This window comes from Lepus europaeus, chromosome 23 (assembly GCF_033115175.1).
Source record: "Lepus europaeus isolate LE1 chromosome 23, mLepTim1.pri, whole genome shotgun sequence".
In the NCBI taxonomy this organism is placed as follows: Eukaryota; Metazoa; Chordata; class Mammalia; order Lagomorpha; family Leporidae; genus Lepus; species Lepus europaeus.
Genome location: NC_084849.1, coordinates 15,773,574 through 15,799,277, shown reverse-complemented (window position 1 = coordinate 15,799,277; position 25,704 = coordinate 15,773,574). Strand labels below are relative to the sequence as shown.

The window sequence follows — 25,704 nt, the reverse complement described above, 5'->3', positions numbered from 1 at the left end:
GTCTCCCATGGGGTCAGGGCCCAAGCACTTGGGCCATCCTCCACTGCACTCCCTGGCCAAAGCAGAGAGCTGGCCTGGAAGAGTGGCAACCGGGACAGGATCGGTGCCCCGACCGGGACTAGAACCCGGTGTGCCGGCGCCGCAAGGCGGAGGATTAGCCTAGTGAGCCGCGGCGCCGGCCGGTTTTTGCTTTCATGTGGAAACAACCTTGGGAACCTGAAGCTGGATATGCTTTTAGGCCCAACACAGCGCTTCCTCTTCTCCCTTCTGCTTTCACTCTGGGGACCACGTTTTAGATGATAGTGTCTGAGCTTTCTGTGGCAGCTTTTGTTTTTAATGAAACAAATTATGTACTGGAGCTGGCACTGTGGCATAGTAGGTTAAGCTTCTGCCTGTGGCACCAGCATCCCATATGGGTACTGGTTCAAGTCCTGGCTCTTCCACTTCTGATCCAGCTCTCTGCTAATGGCCTGGGAAAGCACTGGAAGATGGTCCAAGTGCTTGGGCACCTGTACTCATTTGGGAGACCAGGAAAAAGCTCCTGGCTCCTGGCTTTGGATTGACCCAGCTCTGGTCATTGTGGCTATTTGGGGAGTAAAGCAGCAGATGGAAGACCTCTCTCTGTCTCTCCCTCTTTATATATATAACTCTGCCTCTCCAATAAATAAAAAAACTTTAAAAAAAATTAAGTATTTACATTTATTTGAAAGGTAGACAGAGGTTTTCCATCTTTCAGTTCACTCCCCAGATGCCTGCAACAGCCAGGCCGAGCTAGGCCAAAGTCAGGAGCCAAGAACTCAACCCAGGTCACTCTGTGGGTTACAAGGCCTCAGGCAGTTGAGTTATCACCTGCTGCCTCCCAGGGTACATGTCAGTAGGAAGCTGGAATCAGAAGTGGAGCTGGGACTTGAACCCAAGCACTCCAAAATGGAATGTGAGTGTCTCCAGCAGCAGCTTAACAGCGATGCCAAATGCCTGCCCCATTTACAATTTCTTGAGTGTCAAAAGGAGGAGCTTCCCGCCTACCTACCCGTGATAGGTAGCTGTCCTGAAAATTGAGAAATTAGGTTGAAGACATTTTGGCAGAGCAGAAGAGATTATTAAGTTAAGGGAGGGACCAGGCTCCTCTGCATTGGGTTGCTTTTTGTGCCTGGGCCAGATTCAGTGTCTTTGTTTGAGTCATCCCCTGCCAGGTCTCTTCTCTTTGTCACAGGCACTTTGGTAAGCCATGTGACTCTGCGCCTACTGAAGCCAGAGTGTGCTCTGGATAAGTCCTGGTGCCAGGAAGATCTGTCAGTGGCTGTGAAGAGGGCCGTGACGCTGCTGCACACCCATACCATCACCAGCAGGGTGGGCAAGGGCGAGCCAGGTAAGGGATGGCACGGGACCACGGGCACGAGGCGGTCTACACCAGTGTGGGAAAAGCAGCAGCATCACCTGGGATTTCCTGAGTCTGTGACCAGTTCCTTCCCTCTCTGGCTTTGGTTTCATCATCTAAAAAATGGGAGCTTTGGAACCAATGAAAGATTTTAAGTGCAGTCTTGATATTCTTTGACCAAGACTGTGACCACATTGAGGGTTTACCTTTTGTCACTGGCATCTGCTTCTGTTTTGACCTCTGGGCGTGTGTAGGGCAGAAGCAGGATTGGCTTTATCATTGAGCCAGCAGCTGTCGTCCCTGTTGTACCATGTGCTTGCAGGTTTGGCAGGGGTTTCCAGCCTCAGCCTGGGCACTGCCCCGCCTGCAGGATCACACCTGCTTCTTGTGTCCACAGATGCTGCACCTTTGTCTGCGCCAGCCTTCTCCTTAGTCTTCCCGTTGCTGAAGATGGTGCTGACTGAGATGCCCCACCACAGTGAAGAGGAGGAGGAGCGAATGGCCCAGATTCTTCAGATCCTTACCGTCCACGCCCAGCTGAGGGCCTCCCCTGGCACCCCGCCTGGGCGTGTGGATGAGGTCGGCAGGGAAGCTCTGCACTCCCGTTGGCCTGAGGGGAATCAGGGAGGCAGGGCTTGTGATGCTTGCTGACCTATGAGCAATTCTGGTTGGGGAAGTAGAGAGTATGTGTCTATACCTATGGCTGCTACACATGTGGTATTGTGGGTTTTTTAATGCAAAAAAGGGTCCTGCTGTTTCTTTCCTAGGATGAGATCCTCCAGATAGGTCAGTGCGTGTGGACCTGCCTAATTGACATCCCAGGTCACATGAGATCCTACACCATGTTTTACTTAACTGGCCCTGTTGATGCCTATTCTGGGTGGTTTCTGACTTTTTCCTGTTTTGAACGCCGCTCCGATGTTGTTTGGACATGCCCCTTACACACCTGGATGTGAGCGTTGCTAGGACAGATGTTGGATGTAGGATTGCTAGGTTGTGTGGCATGTTCTGATCTGTCTCTTAAGAGTTCCCTTTTCTCCAAACTTAATTCAACCTCAGGTAGTATTTGATGTTGCCAGTGATGGGTGAAAGAATGAAATATCTATGGGTAAAGCTGAGTACCTCTTCAACTGTTTATGTTTCATCTCTATTCTCTGTGAACTTCAGGCACATTTCAGAATTTATTTATTTGTAGCTTCTGAGGATAACAGTTGCCTGGGGTTAGCGCCTGTAGACTTTATTGTAAACTTAATGAGGTTTTGGCAGTGGAGTCAGTTGTATGGCCTAGAATGTTTTTCTGTGGGGAGGAGGATGCCACTTGACTGGCCACCAGGCTGGTTACAGACCTTCCCCACAGCCTCATCCTTACTTTTCTGCTGTTCTTCCTAGAATGGCCCGGAGTTGCTGCCGCGTGTGGCCATGCTGCGTCTTCTGACGTGGGTGATTGGGACGGGCTCACCCCGCCTACAGGTGACGTGGGTGATTGGGACGGGCTCACCCTGCCCACGGTGATCTGGTTTTCAGTTGGCTGTTGCCATGACTTGTGACCTTGATCTCAGGTTCCACATCTCTCTCAGCTCTCACTTTCAGACTTGGGAAGAAGGGCTGCTTTTGAGAGCCAGCCTGAATGTTCTCGGCTAGTGAGGGATTTTACTGAGGTCCAACACTGACCCTGGTTGGGAGCTGGGATCTTTGCCCTAGAAGGGCTTTGGGGGTGGATGGTCTCCACTCAAATCTCCCTCATCCTGTTGTTTGGCCCCACAGTAATAAATCTTTGGTCAAGCTGAACCCAGTGGGTTGATGTCGTTTTTAGGTCCTGGCTTCAGACACTCTGACTACCCTGTGTGCCAGCAGCAGTGGTGAGGAGGGCTGTGCCTTTGCAGAGCAGGAGGAGGTGGATGTGCTGCTCAGTGCCTTGCAGTCCCCCTGTGCCAGCGTGCGGGAGACTTCACTCCGGGTGTGTGTCCACTCTGGTGGGGCCACTGCCGCATGCCTTATCACTTTGTGTCTTAGGAGGATGTCTCTCACTCTAACGGGAGGTCCTAGAGACAAGGAGAAGAGATTTGGGGGTCCTAAGAATCAGGAAACTGGCACCCATATGGGATGCCAGTGCCATAGGTGGAGGCTTAACCTACTGCACCACAGTGTTGGCCCCTCTTGTTGGCTTTGGATCATTCCTAAAGAATCCACTTGGAGTCAGGCACTGTGGCATAGCTGGTCAAGCCACTGCTTGTAGCGCCAGCATACCGTATGGGCGCCAGTGCATTTTCTTAATAAAAATGTAAAAGATGATAGATAGAAATGTGATTAATTTTTCCTAAAAATTTATTCAACAATGAGATGGTACTTTTTCTGGTTTTGTCTGTCTTGTTTATTTAGAGATAAGTTTTTTGTTGTTTTGTTTTGTTTGTTTAAGGAATTATTTATTTGAAAGGCAGAGGTGACAGAAGGAGTGAGATCTTCCATTTTCTGATTCACTCCTCAAATGGCCTCAATAGCTGGGTCTGGGCCAGGCCGAAGCCAAGAGCCTGGAACTCCATCTGGGTCTTCCACATGGGTGGCAGGACCCAAGTACTTGAGTCTCCTGCTGCTGCTTTCCCAGGAACTTTATCCGGGAACTGGTTCTGAAATGGAGAAGCCAAGACTGGAACTGATGCTTCTATATGGGATGCTGGTGTCATAGGCAGTGGCTTAATCCTCTGTGCCACAAGGCTAGCCCCATACATTTTTAATTTTTACGTTAAAAAAATTGTACCATCACACAGCCTCAATTCATAAAGCAATTTGAGGAGGTCTGAGCGGGCAGGCAATTGAGCTGATTCACAGCAGTGCCTACACCAGTGCCATCTGGTGACATTTTCTACATGGATGGCAATATGTTATATCTGTGCTTGTCATGTGTGAGTACTGAGCACCTGAAATGTGGCTGATACTACTGAGGGACTCAGAGTTGATTTTTATTGGTTTAACTTTAAATATAGCCACAGTGAGGGGTGGGTGAGGGGGCAGGTAAGAGGCTCTTCTGAAAGGTCCTACTTCACACAGTCCAATCTACTCCCAGGGGCTGATGGAACTCCACATGGTATTGCCAACACCTGATACTGATGAGAAGAATGGCTTGAACCTTCTGCGGAGGCTCTGGGTGGTCAAGTTTGACAAGGAGGAGGAGATCAGGAAGCTGGCTGAGAGGTGAGAGCTGGCAGGAGGTTGTTTATTCCCTGCTTTGTCCTCTCTGCTGTTAGGAATTAATCAGACCTGGTGTACCCGGGTTCAGTGAGAGAAGGACTGGTTGGAGTTGGCAGCACATGTGCTGTAGTTTCCTCCCTGACCTACCTCTTTGGTGTGCTGTAGGCTCTGGTCGACAATGGGCCTTGATCTGCAGCCAGACCTCTGCTCCTTGCTGATTGATGACGTCATCTATCACGAGGCAGCTGTGAGGCAGGCTGGGGCTGATGCCCTCTCCCAAGCAGTGGCTCATTACCAGCGGCAGGCGGCAGAGGTGATGGGCAGGCTTATGGAGATCTACCAGGAGAAGCTCTATGTAAGTGATCGGGGTGGTGGGAGGTTGTATTGAACTCTGCTCAGCCCTCAGCTACTCCAGATAGGAGTCTTGGGGCTCACAGTGGTCTCCCACCTCACAGTCCTATTGCTGGTCTGCTGGTCTGCTGGGCTAGGTCGGGGAAAGTACCATAGAGATTTACCCTGTTGTCTGTTGCAGCGGCCACCCCCAGTGCTGGATGCTTTGGGACGAGTTATTTCCGAATCTCCTCCAGATCAGTGGGAAGCCAGGTATATAACTACTGTTCCAGTCTTGTTCCACTCTGCGCTTGCTGAGATGCAGCAGATTGGTGGGGTGCGTGCTGTGAGGAGGCAGTGTGGCGTAATGGTACAGTTAAAGGAATGAACAAAGCTCCCTCAGAGTCCAGAGACCCGAGTTCAAGTCTTGGCTCCTCCTGTGCCAGCTGTATGACCATGGGCACGGTTGTTTTTTTTCTCCAGGCCTCTGTTTCCTCAAGTGTATGAAGGACACAGTAACAGACCCTGTCTCATGGGTTGTTAGAACTAGCCAATCAGGCTGGCGCTGCAGCTCACTAGGCTGATCCTCCGCTTGTGGCGCCGGAACCCTGGGTTCTAGTCCCGGTTGGGGTGCTGGTTCTGTCCCGGTTGCTCCTCTTCCAGTCCAGCTCTCTGCTGTGGCCCAGGAGTGCAGTGGAGGATGGCCCAGGTCCCTGGGCCCTGCATCCTCATGGGAGACCAGGAGGAAGCACCTGGCTTCGGACTGGCGCAGCGTGCCGGCTGCAGCCAGCCGTAGCAGCCACTTGAGGGGTGAACCAACGGAAGGAAGACCTTTTTCTGTCTCTCTCACTGTCTAACTCTGCCTGTCAAAAATGAAAACAAACAAAAAAACTAGCTAATCAGCAATATGTAGGCATAGGTATTTGATGCAGCACTGAAGACGTTCCGTATTAGAGTGTCTGGGTTGGAATCCTGGCTCTGCTTCCCATCCATCTTCCTACTAAAGCATGCTGTGGGAGGCAGCAGGTAATGGCTCAAGTAGTTGGGTCCCTGCCATTCACATGGGAGACATGGATTGAATTTCAGGCTCCTGGCTTTGGCCTGGTCCAGCTTTGGCCATAACAGACATTTGGGAAGCGAACCAGTGGGCAGAAGATCTCTCTGTTAATCTCTCTGTCTCTGCCTTTCCAATAAATACAAAATAAGTGAATAGCCTATGCAGGGGACCTGGCACTGTGGCATAGTGGGCTAAGCCTCTGCCTTCCACACCAGCATCCCATGTGGGCACTGGTTCAAGTCCTGGCTGCTCCTTTTCTGATCTAGCTCTCTGCTATGGCCTGGGAAAGCAGTAGAAGATGGCCCAAGTCCTTGGGTTCCTGCACCCGTGTGGGAAACCTGGAAGAAGCTCCTGGCTTTGGATTGGCCCAGCTGCAGCCATTGTGGCCATTTGGAGAGTAAACCAGCAGATGGAAGACCTTTCTCTCTGTCTCTCCCTCTCTCTGTCTATAACTCTACCTCTCAAGTAAATAAATAAAGTCTTTTTTTTTTTTTAAAGATTGATTTATTTATTTGAAAGCCAGAGCTATACAGAAAGTGGAGAGGCAGAGAGAGAGAGGTCTTCCATCCGCTGGTTCACTCCCCAAATGGTCACAATGGCCAGAGCTGTGCCGATCTGAAGCCAGGAGCCTGGAGCTTCCTCCGGGTCTCCTAGGCGGGTGCAAGGGCCCAAGGACTTGGGCCATCCTCTGCTGCTATCCCAGGCTATAGCAGAGAGCCGGATCAGAAGTGGAGCAGCCGGGTCTTGAACCAGCACCCATATGGGATGCCGGCACTTCAGGCCAGGGCATTAACTCACTGCATCACAGCACCGGCCCCTAAATAAAATCTTAAAAACAAACAAACAAAAAAACTACTCAGGGGCCAGCGTTGTGGCATAGTAGGTAAAGCTACTCTCTCTGATGCCGGGATCCCATATAGGTGCTGGTTCGAGTCCTGGCTGCTCCACTTGCAGTTCGGCTCTCTGCTAATGTGCCAGGGAAAGCAGCAGAGGAAGGCCCAAGTGTTTGGTCCCCTACACCCATATGGAGAACCAGGAAGAAGCTTCTGGCTCCTGCTTCAGCCTGACACAGTCCTAGCTGCTGCAGCCATTTGGAGAGTGAACCAGCGGATGGAAGATCTCTGTCTTTCCCTCTCTCTCTGTCTTTCAATGAATAGATAAATAAACCTTAAAAAAAAAAAAAAGAAAAAGAAAAAGAAAGAAAACCTATGCAAAATGTTCAGTGAGAGCCCATAAGTAGCATTTGAATGGTTAGGCAGTTTTCTTGGAACAAGTAGGAGTTTGGAAGACACCTCTCCCAGAGCAGCCACAAAACATGGTGCTGTCAGTTTTCTGGGTGTCTGACTCTGCCTTTCTCCACTTGGATGCAGTTTTGTTTGTCAGTGTGAGGTGATATATGAACTCATCTTTGTTTAATTCTTTTCTTTTTGTGTATTTGAGAAACACAGAGAGAGAGAAAGCTCTCATCCACTGGTTCACTCCCCAAATATGTTGGAGCCAGGAGTTCAATCCAGCTCTCCCATGTGGGTGGCAGGGGTCTTGAGCCATCGCCTCCTGGCTCCCAGGGCATAGAATTGAGGAAGCTGGAATCAGGAAGGGAGGTGGGACTTGAGCCCAAGCATTCTGATACGTTATGTGGGCATCTACACTGCTATGCCAAATGTCCACCCCTGTTTCCTGTTTTTTTTATGTGATATTTTGATCCATGTATATATTATACCCTGATCAAATCAGGGTAATTAGCATATCATCATCTCAGACTCATCATTTTGGTTCATTTCTCTTCCATTCCAGACCATCAGCTAGGGATAGAGCAGATTCTTTGCCCCAGGAAACCTTCTTTTCTTTCCTTTAAATTTTCTTTATTATTTATTTGAGAGGTAGAGGTACAGACAATGAGAGGGAGAGACAGAGAGAAAGGTCTTCCATCTGCTGGTTTACTCTTCAGATGGCCGCAAGGCTGGAGCTGGGCCAATCTGAAGCCAGGAGCCAGTGGGTGCAGAGGCCCAAACACTTGGGCCATCTTCCACTGCTTTTCCCAGGCCATAGCAGAGAGCTGGATCGAAAGAGGAGCAGCTAGGACTAGATCAGGCGCCCATATGGGATGCCAGCACCACAGGCAGAGGATTAACCTGCGCCACAGCGCTGGCCCCCAGGGACCTTCTTAATTGCTCTGTGACTGTGAAGAACAGCACAGTTGGCCTTTGTAGAGTGTTCACTTCTGAGTGCCTTTACATTTTTTTTTTTTTTTTAAGATTCATGATTTATTTGAAAGGAAGATGGGGCTGGCGCCATGGTGCGCTGGGTTAATCCTCTGCCTGCTGCACTGGCATCCCATATGGGCGCCGGTTCTAGTCCCAGTTGCTCCTCTTCCAGTCCAGCTCTCTGCTGTGGCCTGGAAAAACAGTAGAAGATGGCCCAAGTCCTTGGGCCCCTGCACCTGCGTGGGAGACCAGGAAGAAGCACCTGGCTACTGGCTTTGGATTGGTGCAGCTCTGGCCATTGCAGCCATTTGGGGAGTGAACCAACGGAAGGAAGACCTTTCTCTCTCTCTCTCTCTCTCTCTCTCACTGTCTGTAACTCTATCTGTCAAATAAATAAATAAATAAATCTTTATTAAAAAAAAAAAAAAGAAAGGAAGAGTGACAGAGAGGGAAAGACAAATAGATCTTCCATTCCCTGGTTTACTTTCCAAATGCCTGCAACAGTTAAAGCTGGGCCAGGCTGAAGCCAGGGGTCTGGTGCTCCATCCCTGTGAGTGGCAGGGTCCCAAGTACTTGGACCATCATCTGCTTCCTTCCCAGGTGCATTAGCAGGGAGTTGTATCGGAAGCCAGGGCACCTGAGACTTGAGCCAGCACTCCTATATGAGATGCTGGCATTATAAGCTGCAGCTTGACTCGCTGTGCCAGAATGCCAGGCCTCCAAGTGCCTTTGCATCTTGATTCCTCTTTTCTCTTACAACTTGCCTTGGAGGTAGAAGAATGGCGTTGCACTCAGATGTGGGGGAATAGGTGGAACAGCCTCCCACCCAAGGTCACCATGTAGAAGGTGAACTTGGGGCAGATGGCAAGTGGCTCTCAATTTGACGAGTTTCAGACCACTGAGTAAGCACTGGGTGGTGGGCTCTGTGCTGTGCCTTCCCTGTCCTGTAGCCCTGTTGGCTGCTGCCAGGACCTCTTTCCTTGTTACATGTTGATGCTTCCATCAGCACAGGAGGCCCCAGAGGCTGGCCCCAGATTGCCAACATGCTCCCATTTCTTTCCAGGTGTGGCTTGGCCTTGGCCTTGAATAAACTCTCCCAGTATTTGGACAGCTCTCAGGTGAAGCCCCTCTTTCAGTTTTTTGTCCCTGATGCCCTCAATGACCGAAACCCAGACGTCCGAAAGTGCATGTTAGACGCAGCTCTTGCAACACTCAACACCCATGGGAAGGTAAGAGGGTTCATTCTACCAGCCAAGTAGATAGGGCTGAGCCATGGACACAGAAGTGCTGAATGCCAGACATCCTGGCGGGCATGACTAGCCTACACTGGGAAATTGCATATCTTTTGAGCCAGAAAGACCTTGAGAGGTTGTTAAATTCTTATGAACCTGCTGCAGTCTTTCTGGAAAACTGGGAAAGCGGCTGGCATTGCTGGTTGACTTGTCCGGCCTGGTCCCTGTGCAGAGACCATCATCCCCAGGTACAGCCTGTGGGGTTGGCCTGAGCTTCTGGGTGGCTTGACTTTCTAGGAGAATGTCAACTCGCTGCTGCCAGTGTTTGAGGAATTCCTGAAGAATGCACCTAATGATGCCAGCTACGATGCCGTGCGGCAGAGTGTGGTGGTCCTGATGGGCTCCCTGGCCAAGCACCTGGATAAGAGTGACCCCAAAGTGAAACCCATTGTTGCCAAGCTTATTGCTGCCCTTTCCACACCCTCTCAGCAGGTACATGCTGCCTGACCTGGGAATTGGGAACTGACCATAAATAGGCAGAGGGTTGCTAGGAGCCCAGTGGGGGACCCCGAAGGGCCCATTCTCTGTGAGGAGTCATCCCCTCTCCCAGAGGAGAGCCTGGTGTATAGTTACCAGCAGGTTGTAGTATGCACCTGATGGGGCATGCATGTCAGAAGAGGGTACAGAACACTGTTTGCTTCTCTGTCTCCTGTAATACCCAGGGCAGGGGCGGAGATGGGGCTTGGGGACATCTAGTGAGTGCTGCACAGAACTGTCAAGTCACCAGAAAGGCAGTCGTGCCTGCTGTGCTGATGAGGCAGGCCCCTTCCATAGGTGCAGGAGTCTGTGGCCAGCTGCTTGCCACCTCTCGTGCCAGCCATCAAGGAGGATGCTGGGGGGATGATCCAGAGGCTCATGCAGCAGCTGCTGGAGTCCGACAAGTATGCAGAGCGCAAAGGGGCCGCCTATGGGTTGGCAGGCCTGGTGAAGGGCCTGGGCATCCTGTCACTGAAGCAGCAGGAAATGATGGCAGCACTGACTGACGCCATCCAGGATAAGAAGAACTTCCGCCGGCGAGAGGGTGAGTGCCTCTGAGCGTGGTGCTGCAGGAGGAGGGACCGCGGCCTTTCTTCCCCAGCTGATGGGCTGGTACCTGCATGTGTGTGACCCTTCACCGCGCGGACCCTCCTGAGTTGGCCTGAACATTCTGCCTTTGTTTTTGTTGTTGTTGTTTTTAATATTTATTTATTTGAAAGGCTGAGTTCCCGATGGGGTGGAGAGACAGAGAGAGATCTTCCATCTGTTGGTTCACTCCCTAAGTTGCTGCAATGGCTAGGGCTCTGCCAGGCTAAAGCCAGGAGCCTAGAACGCCATCCAGTCCACCGTATGGGTACAGGGGCCCAAGCGTCTTCTGATGCCTTCCCAGGCAGTTTAGCAAGGAGCTGAGTCAGAAGTGGAGCAGCCGTGACTCAAACCAGGGCTCATAATGCCGGCTGCTGAGCTTTCTGCCGTCTTCCTCATCAGTGCCCCTTGCTGGGAGGTTCTGCCTGGCTAGGTGCATGACTCTCCTGCTCTGGCCTCTTGGGCTCTGCCATGGCCCTGCTGTGTGGCTTCTCAAGCTGAGATAGTGTGTACTGCGCATTAGTCTCACAGTGCTCTGAGAGGTCCCAGAGGGTAAAGAGGTGCAGGAAAATTGCCAGCCCTCTCAGTCCCCTGGGGCTGTCCCAGCTGGCCTATTTCTCTCACCTCAGGAGCCCTGTTTGCCTTTGAGATGCTTTGTACCATGCTGGGGAAGCTCTTCGAGCCGTACGTGGTTCACGTGCTGCCCCATCTGCTGCTGTGCTTCGGGGACGGAAACCAGTATGTGCGTGAGGTAAGTCCTAAGACTGCACATGCACACAGCCACTCACAGGCAGGAGGGTCAGCCAGGGGAGTCTGTGAGGTGCTGGGAGCACCTGCTGTAGTCCCACTGCTGTAGTCCCTTCTGCCTGCACCTGGGGCCCTTGTTACTGGTGTGGACTTCCCTGATTCCCACTAAAGATGTGTTCTCAGCTGTGTCTGTGGGTCTTGGTTTGACACAGACACCTGGTGAGTGAGGCTCCTTGTAGGCCACTAGGACTTGCATCAGGGCTGGACCCTTGCTTGGGTGAGGAGGCCCCTGAACGTCTTTTCTCCTTCCTTGAGGCTGCAGATGATTGTGCCAAAGCTGTGATGAGCAACCTCAGTGCTCATGGCGTGAAGTTGGTGCTCCCCTCCCTACTGGCTGCCCTGGAGGAGGAATCCTGGCGGACCAAAGCCGGTATGGTTGCTTTGTTCTGTCTCTCTCAGCTTGCTGTTCTGAAAACTGCAATCATCGGGGATCTAGGTATCCTCAGCTCTTGTCCTCTGTGTGTGGGCCCAGCCCGTGATAAGGCCAAGGCTGTGTGCTTCTATAGTTCAGGTGCTTTCATGCCAACACCAAGTCTCTGATGGGCTACAGCCCTCACACAAGAAGTCCTAGAGCTTTAAGGCTACTCTGTGGCTAGTTCTGTGGCTTTAAAGCATTTTCCCCTCAGTAAAACTCTTTAAAAATAAGATCTTGTCTGGAACCTTAATATGCAAGACATGTAAGCAGAGCTGCCCTGGTTGTGGGAGGCGGGAAGGGTGGTGGTGTGGGAGCTTTGAAGTCTAAGGCTCTCCACCTGGCCTCTCCCTTGGTCCTTCATGCTTTGCCCTATTGTTCAGAACATCACAGATCTAGATCAGTTCCCTCATTTGTGGATAAGGAACCTGGGGCCCCAGCATTTAAGTGAATGGCCCCTAGATCACCAGCTCACCTCCATCCTGGTCTGCTTCTTTCCTCTACCACTCTGACCCTCACAGGGATCCTAGGCTCAGCAGCCTCAAGAGCTTTTTACTTCCTCTGCTGAAGCCAGCCCCATCCGTTCCCCTTCTGAGGACTGCTTGAATATAATCTGCAGGGGGACAGACCGGATGTCCCCTGCCCATACGGTAGCCAGCCCAGGTGACTGCTGGCCTGTGCCCAGTGATTTACTGCTGGGCATGTGTTTGTTTATAGGGTCGGTGGAGCTGCTCGGGGCCATGGCGTACTGTGCTCCTAAGCAGCTGTCATCCTGCCTGCCCAACATTGTGCCCAAGCTCACAGAAGTGCTGACCGACTCCCACGTCAAAGTTCAGAAGGCTGGACAGCAGGCACTCAGGCAGATCGGCTCTGTCATCAGGAACCCGGAGATCCTGGGTATGTGTCCTGCCAGGGCACTCACCCTGGTTGCCCCCACCTTTGGATGCTGTAGGAAACATGCACCCATTCAGTTAAGACATCTTTTAAATGCTGGGAAGCCCTTTTCCTAAAATGATTAGTTGAAGGTAGTTTGGAAGCAGTCTGTTTCCCACAAGTCTGGAGATGTCATTGGCTGCTCACGGGGACACCAGAGAAGCTGGACTCAGAGATCCCATGTGCTAAGCCAAGCGTGAAGCCAGCAGAAGTGAATAGCACTTTGGCCCCTCAGTGCCATTCAAACTGTCTGCTGCTTTGGGAACTTTCTGTTCATTCTCTTTCCAGGAGGCTGATGGAAGGGAGGGTTAGGGAAAGGGTTAAGCCCCCTGACTGTGTTCTAGTGTTTTCTCTAAAAACCTGGTTTTACTTGTTAGATTATAGTCTTCTGCTTCAAGCATCAGTGCCCGGAGTATTTCAGCTAGGGTATTGCTAGATGTTTTTTTATTCAGAAAATGGTGGAGTCTTTTTGTTTGCTTTTTATGAATTTGTTACTATTTTTAAATTATTTCTTTACTAGAGAGAGGAGAAAGAGGTGCAGAGAGCTCCGGTCTGCTGGTTCACACACTCTGTCCTCCAGAGATACCTGTAGTTGGGACTTAGGGAACTCAGTCTGGGTCTCCCACATGGGTGGCAGGGACCCAATCATTTGAGCCATCACTTGTCCCTCCCCGTAGTCTCTGCAACCATTGTTCCTCTCTGTATTCCTGTGAATTCAGCTTTTTTAATGTACAATAGGCCTGGGGATTTCTAAGGCATGAACAGTCTCATCTTTATCAATGACAAAAATGCATGGACCTTTTTTGGAAAATTGTGATATAATTTGCATAATATAAAACTTTTAAAGTACACAGTAAGCTGGTTTTCAGTGTATTCACAAATTTGCGGTATTGTCACAGTTGACTGTTGTCTAGTTCTAGAATATTTTCATAGCTCCAGAAAGAAGCCTCATAACCATTAGCATTCATTCATTTGTCCCCGAACCCCAACCCACAGTGTCAGTCTACATTCTGTCTCTACATTCGCCTGATCTGGATATTTCATGTAAACTGAAGCACATAATTAATAACTTTTGTGTTTCGCTTTCACTTAGCCTGATGTTTCCAGGGTTCATCCATGTTGTAGCAGATGTCAGTACTTCATTCCTTTGTATGGCTGAATAGTACCCATTGTGTGGATATATCGTTTTATTCATTGATGGATTGTTTCCACCTTTTGGTTCTTAATGTGCTGTGAACATATGTGTAAAAGTTCTTGTGTGGACATAGGTTTTAGTTCTCTTGGTTAGATTCCTAGGAGTGGAAGTGCGGGATTATGAAGTAACTCCGTTTAACTTTCTGAGAGGCTGTTTTCCAATGTCCAAATGACTGTATCACTGGACATTGACAACAGCAAAGTATGAGGGTGTCAGTTGCTAACACATGTCATTTAATTTGCATTTCCCTAATGACCAGTGATGTTGAGCATCTTTGCTATTTGCATATCTTCTTTAGAGAACTACTTGAGTCTTTTGATCATTTTTTTTTTTAAGATTTATTTTATTTATTTGAGAGAGTTACAGAAAGAGGTAGAGACAGAGAGAGAGGTCTTCCATCTGCTGGTTCACTCCCCAGATGGCTGCAACGGCCAGAGCTGCACCGATCCAAAGCCAGGAGCCAGGAGCTTCTTCCTGTTCTCCCACGTGGGTGCAGGGACCCAAAGACTTAGGCCATCTTCTACTGCTATCCCAAGCCATAGCAGAGAGCTGGATCAGAAGAGGAACAGCCGGGACTAGAACTGGCACCCATATAGGATGCTGGCACTGCAGGCCAGAGCTTTAACCCGCTGCACCACAGCGCCAGCCCCTTGATCATTTTTGAATGATTAGTTTTTAAATTGTTGGTTAGCATGGGTCTTTTTTAAAAAAAAATTATTTATCTATTTGAAAGGCAGAGTTATAGAGGGAGAGGAAGAAGCAGAGATATCATCCATTGGTTCACTCCCCAAATGTCCGCAAGGGCAGGGGTAGGGGCTGGGCCAGGCCGAAGCCAGAGGCCAGGAACTGGATCCAGGTCTCCCATGTGCTTGGCAGGGGGCCAAGTATTTGGGCTGTCTTCCACTGCTTTCCCAGGCACATTAGCAGGGAGTTGGATCAGAAGTGCAGCCACTGGGACTTGAACCTGTGCCTATATGGGATGCTGGCATTGTAGGCAATGGCTTAACCCGCAGTGCCACAACCCCAGCCCCTAGCATAAGGTTTTTTGTTTTGTTTTGTTTTGTTTTAAGATTTATTTACTTATTTGAAAATCAGAGTTACACAGAGAGAAGGAGAGGCAGAGAGAAAGGGAGAGAAAGGTTTTCCATCCTCAGGTTCACTCTCCAATTGGCTGCAACTGCCAGAGCAGTGCCAGTCCAAAACAAAGCCAAGAGCCTCTTCTGGGTGTCCCACACGGGTGCACGGGCTCAATCTCTTGGGCCATTTTCTGTTGCTTTCCCAGGCCACAACAGAGAGCTGGATTGGAAGTGGAGCAGCTAGGACTTGAACCGGTGCCCATATGGGATGCCAGCACTACAGGTGGCGGCTTTACCCGCTATGCCACAGTGTCGGCCCGCATGAGTCTTTATAGTGATTAAACTCTCTGGGCTTGTGGAAGAGATAAGCTAGGTATCCCTTTTGGAATTCCTTCTGCCAGGCTGCTTATGCTGAATTTTAGAGCTTTTATCTGATCTTAGCTGCTGTAGGACTGTGAACTTCACTCCCACCACTGGCTCAGAGGCCGTGGTTTCTCAGCAGATTTTTCTCAAGGCCACTTTCAAGTGGCTGGTTTCAGGATAAGATCCATGGTGCCCAAGAACATTCCTGTGAGGCTTAGCACTTGGGCTGCCACTCAGTGCACAGTGAAGCCAGCCGACAGGTCCCATGCTGGATCAGCTCTAGAGCACAAAAGGGCAACAGCTGCTGCCTCCACATAGCCCCTCTGTTTCTCACTGATGGAGCAAGGGTTGCTCTTTATAGACAGAGCTGGCTTCCCCAGCTGGTGACTTACAGGGCTGCATTGGGGAACTGCCATGGACTCCCCTTTCTTCTGAGTCACTGTGGCTCTGGGGATCCATGGCCTTGCCAGTACACGGTGTTTTACAGCCAACCTCTCTCCTGTGTGGACCTGTAGCCATTGCCCCAGTCCTGCTGGATGCCCTGACAGACCCCTCAAGGAAGACCCAGAAGTGCCTGCAGACCCTGCTGGACACCAAGTTTGTCCACTTCATTGACGCCCCGTCCCTGGCCCTTATCATGCCCATCGTCCAGAGAGCCTTCCAGGACCGTTCTACAGACACACGGAAGATGGCGGCGCAGATTATTGGCAACATGTACTCCCTGACAGACCAGAAGGTAGCAACACAGCGGGGCCCGCGATGGGATAGACCCTGAGATGCTGGTGTGGGGTGCAGTGGCCCTGCCATGGCAGACACACAGGGATGTGGGCCTCGGTCCCTGATGATGTTTGGAGGAAGAAATGGGCAGAGCTGGATATCTGGGCTCTGCGGGCATCTTGGAGAGCGCAGTGTCCCAGTCCTTGCTAGCTTAGTCTTCAGGCGAGGCCTCCACTTTGAGCTTTGAGAAGGCTTGGGAAAGTGGCTGCTACTCTGCTTGCCTGTCATGTTTGCCTGTCAGAGCATTTGCCTCTGTCAGCCTGTCAGAGGAATTTAGTGTAGTTTGGGGAGATTTGCTTTATTTGCTCCCAAAAACTTGCGTGTGTGATTGCACTATTTATCCTGCTCTGCTTTGCTTGTTGAGGCTGTGGGCAAAAGAAGAGGAAATGGAAAAGTCATGTCAGTTCTAGAAAATTGGGAAATTAAAAAATCAGAAAAAGTTCTGCCCATAGATCCCTGCCCAAATAAAAACAATCACTGTTAATGTTTTCTAATTATATTAAAAGAATTACATTCCTGAACATAAGCTGCTTTTTTTTTTTTTTAAGATTTATTTTATTTATTTGAAAGAGTTACAGAGCAAGGTAGAGCCAGAGAAAGAGAGAAAGGTCTTCCATCCGCTGGTTCACTCCCCAGATGACCGCAATGGCTAGAGCTGAGCTGATCTGAAGCTAGGAGCCAGGAGCTTCTTCCAGATCTCCCAGGCGGGTGCAGGGGCCTAAGGACTTGGGCCATCTTCTACTGCTTTCCCAGGCCATAGCAGAGAGCTGGATTGGAAGTGGAGCAGTCAGGACTCGAACTGGCGCCCATATGGGATGCTGGCGCTGCAGGCTGCAGCATTAACCCGCTGAGCCACAGCACCAGCCCTGTAAGCTTACTTCTAAATTATAACAAGTTATTCATAAGCTGGGTTTTTAATAGTTATATAATATCCCAAGTTTCTATACCATGACTTATATAATTCTGTCATTGGTCATATAGTGTCCAAGGTTTTTTTTTTCCTATTTTAAGTGATGCTGCAGTGAACATAAGGCGTTTTCTATATTTAAGATGACTCCCTAAAACTGAATGCTACATCAAGAGACATAAACATTTTAAGGTGAAGAAAGGGAAGATGGTAGAGGAATTCTGAAAGGAAAGTACCAGAAATAATTTGCTGCACATTGCATTGTGGGTAGGCCTTGGTCCTAAGAGAAGAATAGGAGGAATAAGAGCTTTGAACTGTAGCTGGTGGCTCTGCGACCTGCTGAGGATGGGCCTGGGGACCCTTGTCAGTTTCCCTGAGCAAGTTGCAGTATGCCTCCGAGGGAGGAGTCCAGAGGGGGATTTTCTTTGCCATTATACCTTCGCCACCTGTTCTCTGAGCAGTTAGATGTTCGTTCATGAGCACTCCTTGTCAGCAGAATGGTGCGGATAGAGTCCACAGCCAACTGGGTCCTGGAGAAAGCAGGAGTCGAGTCTCCACCTGAATCACCTTCTGTGTTGTTGTAGGACTTGGCTCCTTACCTGCCCAGTGTGACACCTGGCCTGAAAGCCTCTCTTTTGGACCCTGTGCCTGAGGTGAGTCTGGAGGTTAAGCGAAGAAGCTCATATTTTAGCCCAGTCCTAAAGAAAGTACTACCTGAGAATTCCCCGAAGCTGCTTTTGTGTCACTCAGGTAGAGAGGAGACCTGTGTGGCTGCCTTGAAGGGAAGTGCATCTCCTCATTTCCCTGCTCGGTTACCTGACAGGTGCGCACCGTATCTGCCAAGGCTCTTGGGGCCATGGTGAAGGGCATGGGAGAGTCGTGCTTTGAGGACTTGCTGCCATGGCTGATGGAGACGCTGACCTATGAGCAGAGTTCTGTGGATCGTTCAGGCGCTGCACAAGGTGAAGCCAGAGCAGGCCCAGGGGCCAGACTGGGAATGCCCTCGAGGGCCTTCAGCTCCAGCGGGTTCATTGTCCTTGTGTTACAGGGTTGGCTGAAGTCATGGCTGGCTTAGGAGTGGAGAAGTTGGAGAAGCTGATGCCAGAAATCGTGGCTACAGCCAGCAAAGTGGACATTGCACCTCATGTTCGAGATGGCTACATTATGATGTTCAACTACCTGCCTATCACCTTTGGGGACAAGTTCACTCCTTATGTGGGGCCCATCATCCCCTGTATCCTCAAAGTAGGTACCGGTAATCATGCTGAGGCTAAAGAAAGTGAGCAGGGCAGGCTGCACATGCCTTCCTGGAGTGCTAGGGCTGCCTGCACCTGGGGCCAGGTAGCAAAACTCCTCATCTGCTCTTCAGGGAGCTCCACTTCCTTTTGGTCTGGGTGCCCAGGGGAAGGCATCCCTGGCTGATCTACCCTCTGTGTGCCCAGGCTCTGGCAGATGAGAACGAGTTTGTGCGTGACACTGCCCTGCGTGCAGGCCAGCGGGTCATCTCCATGTATGCTGAGACAGCTATTGCGCTTCTGTTGCCCCAGCTGGAGCAAGGCCTCTTTGATGACCTCTGGAGAATACGGTGAGAACACAAACCAGGAGGCCCAGTGGGCTGTTTGCACTTGGGAACTGTATTGAGAAATCAAGGGTAGAATGTTTCCCAGAACACTCCAACTTTCTCCAGACCCTTGCTTTTCACCATTTTGTAGCTTTCCAATTTCCTGTAGCAATTTGCCTATTCTGGTTTTCCTTTAAAAGTTCCCTCTATTCAGTCCTCCACTTTGTGTTAAGATTTTAATTAAGATCTTTAATCTGGAAATTCCACTTATGGGAATTTTTTCTGATGATATATTTGGTCCAGTGCTTAAAGCTGCATAAAGAGTGATGTTTATTGCAGTATTGCATAACATTTAAAAAATTGGAAGTTGGTTTAAAAGTATCATAGGGCCGGCGCCGTGGCTCAACAGGCTAATCCTCCGCCTAGTGGTGCCGGCACACCAGGTTCTAGTCCTGGTCGGGGCGCCGGATTCTGTCCCGGTTACCCCTGTTCCAGGCCAGCTCTCTGCTGTGGCCGGGGAGTGCAGTGGAGGATGACCCAAGTGCTTGGGCCCTGCACCCCATGGGAGACCAGGATAAGTACCTGGCTCCTGCCTTTGGATCAGCGCGCTGTGCCAGCCGCAGCGCACCGGCTGCGGCGGCCATTGGAGGGCGAACCAACAGCAAAGGAAGACTTTTCTCTCTCTCTCTCTCTCTCTCTCTCTCACTATCCACTCTGCCTGTCAATAAATAAATAAATAAATATCATAGAATATCTATACAGTGTACTTTTGTTCAGCCATTACAAAGAATGATATAGGACAATATTAGCTGACACAGAAAGCTCTTTGACATATCGTTGACAGGATAACGCAGTCTGTGTCCTAGCCATGTGGTGCATGCCCACTTCCCTTGTGGGGGATGTGCATGTCTGTAAGAGGGGAAAGTGGACATAAGGCTATCATCAGAGGGTTAGGGCTGTTGCTTGAATGCTGGGAGACTGAGTGATTGCTTATACTCTTCCTTTATGTATTTTTCTGTTTTCTTCAACTCTAGTGTGAATATAACTTTACAAAAAAAAAAAAAAAAAAAGGAAATTTGTTTATTTGAAAGGCAGGTGACAGGGAGAGACAGATTGTCTAGCCACTGGGAAACTCCCTAACTGCCTGCAACAGATGAGGTTAGGTGAGACCAAAGCCAGAAGCCAGGAACTCCAACCAGGTCTCCCATGTAGGTGTCAGGAACCCAAGTACTTGAGTCCTCATCTGCTGCCTCCCAGCCACAGCAATAGGAAGCTGGATTGGGATAATGGAGTAGCTGGGACTCAAACGAGGCGCTCTGCTCTACAGTGTTGTGTAGCAATTTAACCTGCTACACCACAACACTGGCCCCTGTTTACTATTTATTGGAAGGGCAGAGTGGTAGAGAAGAGACAGAGACAGAGACAGACAGAGGTGTATTTCACTCACTGGTTCATTCCCCAAACGGCACAACAGCCGGGGCTGGTCGAGACTGAAGCCAGAAACCTTGAATTCCACCTGGGTCTCCCATGTTGGTGGCAGGGGCCCAAGCCCTTGGGCAATTTTCTCCTGCTTTTTAGGCACATTAGCAGGGAGTTGGATCAGAAGTAGAACAACCAGTATTTGAACTGATACCCTGAAAAGGGATGATGGCATTACAAGTGGCAGCTTAACCTGTGCCACAGTGCTGTTCCTTGAATATTATTTTTCTACACATTAAAAGCAATAAACCAAATTTATTTTGAGGCAGAAGGAAGTTTATCCTTCTAAGGCCTCCTGGTTTTTCCACTTCTGATGATCCTTCTTGTTTCCTGTTCTGCCTCCCCTTTTTTTGTTTTTTAATGCTTTTTATAGCTTTTAATGTAGCAGTTTTCATACATGCATATCCTTTTTTTTAAATTTATTTGAGAGAGAGAGTTATAGACAGTGAGAAGGAGAGACAGAGAGAAAGGTCTTCCATCTGCTGGTTCACTCCCCAAATGGCCACAACGGCCAGTGCTGCGCCGATCCAGAGCTAGGAGCTTCTTCTGGTCTCCCACATGGGTGCAGCAGCCCAAGGACTTGAGCCATCTTCTACTGCTATCCCAGGCCATAGCAGAGAGCTGGATTGGAAGAAGAGCAGCCGGGGCTAGAACTGGCACCCATATGGGATGCCGGCACTGCAGGCGGAGGATTAACCTACTGCGGCACAGCGCCGGCCCGTGCATATTCTTTTTCATTATTAAAGTTCTGTATGAACAGATGAGTATAAATACTAGAAAATATATGGAAAGAAATGAAAATTGTCGCTTTGTTTTGTTTTTTGAAAATTGTCTTTAATCCTTTCCCATTCCAAGAAAATCACCGTGACTGTTTGGAGTGTTTTTTCCTCTAAAGCTGGGCTGTGCCCTGAGACTGCCCTGTGCAGCTTTGTAGCTTTTGCTTGGCCTCCTTCACAGATTCAGCTCTGTTCAGCTGCTCGGAGATCTCCTGTTCCACATCTCAGGGGTCACTGGGAAGATGACCACAGAAACTGCCTCTGAGGATGACAACTTTGGGACTGCTCAGTCCAACAAGGTGCGTGCCTGGGCTTGGTTTTCTTTCCTGTGCTGACTGGAATTCACCCTGGAGTTTGTGCTGGGGGCGCTTGCCCACCCTGTGTTCTTTTCCTTGACTGCAGGCAATCATCACTGCCCTGGGCGTGGATCGGCGGAACCGGGTGTTGGCAGGGCTGTACATGGGCCGCTCAGATACCCAGCTGGTGGTACGGCAGGCATCGCTGCATGTCTGGAAGATTGTTGTCTCCAATACTCCCCGCACCTTGCGTGAGATCCTGCCTACTCTCTTTGGGCTCCTGCTGGGTTTCTTGGCCAGCACTTGTGCAGATAAAAGAACGGTAAATTTCCTGGGTCTCGTTCTGGCCTAGCAATCCCTGATGCCTCCTTTCAGAGTCTAGAAATCTGGGTCCGCAGAGCGTGGTGGAGTCCTGAGTTTCCTCTAACAGGGAGCGTTTAGTTATTTACGCAGCAAATTCTACTTAAGCGTCTCATATGTGCTGAGCAGGAACCTTGCCCGGGGGAACATAATGGACAAGAAAGGCAGCCTCATTCCTTATCCTCATGAGCTGTAGCCTGGTCAAGGAGATGGCTATTAATCAGATAGTCATCACACAGACAGACAGCTGTGGTTAGTACAACATGGCATTGCAGGTGCTGATAATAGGGGCATCTGGCAAGGAGGTCAGCAATGCTTCTTAGATGACATGATGCTTGAAGATGAAAGACAAGTAAGCGCCAACCAGGTAAGGAAGTGGTGAGACTATTCCATACAGAGGAAATAGTGCTTTAGATGCAAGCGTGGGGCATGCAGAGGCCCTGTGGTAGGCAGGAACATAGCATATTGTAGGACCTTAAAGAGGCCAGTGTGGCTGGAGTGAGAAAATAGGGCCTTGGTGATTGTGAGGAGGTGCCCAACCTGGGTTCCTGATCACTTCTGCCAACTTTGGCTCACTTCCAGTCCTTAGCCCTGGCAAGCAAAGTGTATTTGATGCTAAATAATGATTTGCATGAGGCCTCAGAGAGCAGATGGGTTTTTTCCTTAAAGTGTTTATTCCTTTTTTTTTTTTAAAGATTTATTTATTTATTTGAAAGTCAGAGAGAGAGAGAGAGATTGGGGGGGGGGGGAGGTCTTCCATCTGATGGTTCACTCTCCAATTGACTGCAATGGCCAGAGCTGTGCCAATCCAAAGCCAGGAGCTGGGAGCTTCTTCTGGGTCTCTCATGCAGGTGCAGGGGCCCAAGGATTTGTCCATCTTACACTGCTTTTCCAGGCCACAGCAGAGAACTGGATCAAAAGTGGAGCAGCCAGGACTTGAACCGGAGCCCATATGGGATGCCGGCGCTTCAGGCCAGGGCGTTAACTGCTGCACCACAGTGCCAGCTCCAAGTGTTTATTCCTAAATCAGCTCCTCTTTAGCAAAAACACAGAAGTAAATTTTCAGTAATCCAGACAAATGGGCCCTGGCGATGCAGCATGTGATATGTTTCATGTTCATATGTGAGGGGAGTTCAGACAGTTCATGGAAAATGGAATTAAAAGTATGAATTTATTTTGTTGCAAAACAATTCTTTTCATAATACATGAACATGTGTATAATTAAAAACTATATATAGATTTAAAAAATATTTTTGTACCAAAATAAACATATTTTTAATTCCATTTGTCTATGAATTTCTTTTTTTTTTTTTTTTTTTAAGATTTATTTATTTGAAAGGCAGAGTTACTGAGAGAGAAGGAAAGACACAGAGGGAGTTTCCATTCACTGGTTCACTCACCAAATGGCTGCCAACAACCGGGGCTGGGCCAGGCCAGAGCCAGGAGCCAGAAGTTTTCTTTCAGATCCTGGACATGGGTGCAGGAGCTCAAGGGCTTGGGCCATCTTCCACTGCTTTCCCAGGCACATTAGCAGGGAGCTGGATCAGAAGTGGAGCAGCTGGGACTCAGACTAGCCAGGATGCTGGCACTGCAGGCAGCAGCAAAACCTGCCGTGCCACAATGCCAGCCCCAGTTCATGAATTTTTGAAGTACTCTTTTGTAAGGTACCATCTCTTGCTTTAAATTGTGTAGAGATAATTTTTTTAAGATTTATTTTATTTATTTGCAAGGCAGAGTAACACACAGAGAGAAAGATACTCTGTACACTGGTTCAATTCCCAAGTGGCTGCAACAGCCAGGTTACTAGCTCCAGCCTGGTCTCCCATATGGATGGTGGGGGCCCAAGTACTTGAGCCATCATTTGCTGGTTTCTCAGGTGTATTAATAGGAATCTGAATTGGAAGCAGAGCACCCGGGACTCAAACCAGCACTCCAATATTGGAGTCCAACATTGCAAGTGGCAGCTGAACCTACTGTACCGTAACACTGACCCCATAGAGATAATTTTCTGATGCAGTGTTTTGCGGGCCCCTTGGAAGCTCTTTAGGGGTAGGAGAATGTGGGAAACTTAAATCACTGTTTCAGATAAAGCCTGGAAGGGTCCCTGACCTTCATTCTGGAGGTCATCTGGGTGGCCTGGGGTTTGCAGGGAGTTAATGCCCTGACTTGATCTCTGCTGACAGATTGCAGCAAGGACATTGGGAGATCTTGTCCGGAAGTTAGGAGAGAAAATCCTCCCCGAGATCATCCCCATCCTTGAGGATGGCCTGAGGTCGCCGAAGAGTGACGAGAGGCAGGGTGTGTGCATCGGGCTGAGCGAGATCATGAAGTCCACCAGCCGGGATGCTGTGAGTATCTTTAAAGGGACCCACAGGCCATGCTCCTGACTAATGGGGCGGTCACAGGAGCAGCCAAATTCACCACTAGGCCCCTCGTCCTGGGCTCTGGGACACACCAGCCTTACTCTGGAGGGCGTTGCTGGCATTGGGATGCTAGCTGGACCATGTATGGCCTTCGCTTCCTTCTCAGCTTTCCTATCAGCTTTGCAGACTAAAAACGAAACGATTGCTAGGCCTCCCTGAGTGCTCTTTGGAAATTAGAGATGATCTCCACTCTCTTACACTCACGAGTGCTCCAGAGCAGTCTCTTTTTGGCTCTTCTCAGTTCTGCTGAAGTGTGTAGTGCTGCCTTAGTGGAACAGCAGGGTTTGCATGTGTATGAGCGGTGGAGGGTGGCAGGGAGCAAGAGAGGTATGCACGCATTCTTAGAAGGAGTGGAGTCAGTGAGAGGTTAAGTACCCAGTGGGTGGAAATGTATTCTCTCTAGCAATAATACTGTTTCCATAGTAGCAACATTCAGAGGCTTTGGAGTACTTTACTTTCCAAGGTTTGACCTTACTTTTAAGGTAATTGATCTCAAAACACCCCTGGGAAGCAGGTTAAGAATACAGCTAGGCCCTCAAGTTGGGTGAAGGCAGCGAAGTGGTGCAGTGGTAGGCTGGTTAGAACTAGAAGCATACAGCCAGTTGTGTTACTTGGACACCCTACTCTGACTTACTGGATCCCTATCCTCCTCTGTCAGTATGTGTCTTACATTTGGTTTTTGTGTTTGCTTTTGACAAAGAATCAAAGTAAATCCTGTCACCCTAAAGAGCTGTGAGTCATTACTAGTTACTGACCAAGTCCTTGCCTGTAAGATACTCGCAGTTCAGTGGTGAGGCTGACACATCAGTCGTTTGAATTCAGAGTGAGCTTTGTTATTGTGGAATTGGTAACAAGAGGACAGAGCTGTCATTGGTCCTACTGCTGACCTAAAGACTTAATAGGAGAGAAAGTGTTTGCATTGAGACTTGAAGAAGGGCTTGCAGATTTCCAAGAGGAAAAGCAAAAGACTCTAAGGAGAGAGGGGCCCTGATTGGGCAGGGCCTTGTTGTGTGGGAAGTTTAGCATTCTATATATTTTTTTATTAATTTATTTGAAAGGCAGTGTTACAGAGAGAGAAAGAGAGAGACAGATCTTCTACTGTCTGCTGGTTCACTCCCCAAATTGCCACAATGGCCAGGGCTGAGATATACCGAAGCCAGGAACTTTATCCGGGTCTCCCACATGGGTGCAGGGGCCTAAGGACTTGGGCCATCTTCCACTACTTTCCCAGGTCCATTAGCAGGGAGCTGGGTTGAAGGTGGAACAATTGTGACTCCAAACTGGCACCCATATGGGATGCTGGCACCTTAGGCTGTGGCTTTACTGATATACCACATTTCTGGCCACAAGTTTGGCATTCTTGAAGAATTCACTTAAACAGTTCTAGCTGTTAATTATTTAAAAATTTTTTTTTCTATTGAGTTTCAAAGAGAGAGAGAGATTAGGATCTTCTCCAACTGGTTCACTCCTCAAGTGGCCACAATGGCCAGGACTGGGCCAGGGCAGAAGCCAGGAGCTTCATTTGAGTCTCCCACTTGGGTGGCAGGAGCTCAAGCACTTGGATCATCTTCCACTAATTTCCCAGGCTGGTAACAGGGAGCTGGATCAGAATTGGAGCAGCCAATACATGAACTGGTGCCCATATGGGATGCTGGCATTGCGAGCAGCAGCTTAACCTAGTATGCCACAGCGCCAGCCCCAAGTTGTTAATTATTAAATCTGTGTGAAGGATACATGGGGAGCATCACATCCCCTCTCTGTTTCTGTGTGTTAGAATTTCCACTGTAAACAACTAAGTGATAAGACAAGGGGGCCATGGTGGCTTAGCTG

General features: G+C 49.4%; 1 protein-coding gene across 1 annotated transcript in view; it reads left to right on the top strand.

Annotated features, from left to right (window-relative positions):
• The window catches only part of GCN1 (GCN1 activator of EIF2AK4), a 72,575-nt gene that overhangs the window by 34,421 nt on the left and 12,450 nt on the right, over positions 1–25,704 (top strand). The window contains exons 25-45 of the mRNA XM_062182408.1: positions 1,214–1,369; positions 1,776–1,957; positions 2,768–2,848; positions 3,192–3,335; positions 4,440–4,567; positions 4,730–4,919; positions 5,097–5,167; positions 9,219–9,384; positions 9,685–9,879; positions 10,222–10,468; positions 11,139–11,260; positions 11,572–11,686; positions 12,446–12,625; positions 15,811–16,031; positions 17,564–17,632; positions 17,803–17,941; positions 18,028–18,224; positions 18,422–18,564; positions 20,977–21,094; positions 21,198–21,413; positions 23,635–23,799. Coding sequence (XP_062038392.1) covers positions 1,214–1,369; positions 1,776–1,957; positions 2,768–2,848; positions 3,192–3,335; positions 4,440–4,567; positions 4,730–4,919; positions 5,097–5,167; positions 9,219–9,384; positions 9,685–9,879; positions 10,222–10,468; positions 11,139–11,260; positions 11,572–11,686; positions 12,446–12,625; positions 15,811–16,031; positions 17,564–17,632; positions 17,803–17,941; positions 18,028–18,224; positions 18,422–18,564; positions 20,977–21,094; positions 21,198–21,413; positions 23,635–23,799 — 3,245 coding nt within the window. The remainder of the gene's footprint in view (positions 1–1,213; positions 1,370–1,775; positions 1,958–2,767; positions 2,849–3,191; positions 3,336–4,439; positions 4,568–4,729; positions 4,920–5,096; positions 5,168–9,218; positions 9,385–9,684; positions 9,880–10,221; positions 10,469–11,138; positions 11,261–11,571; positions 11,687–12,445; positions 12,626–15,810; positions 16,032–17,563; positions 17,633–17,802; positions 17,942–18,027; positions 18,225–18,421; positions 18,565–20,976; positions 21,095–21,197; positions 21,414–23,634; positions 23,800–25,704) is intronic.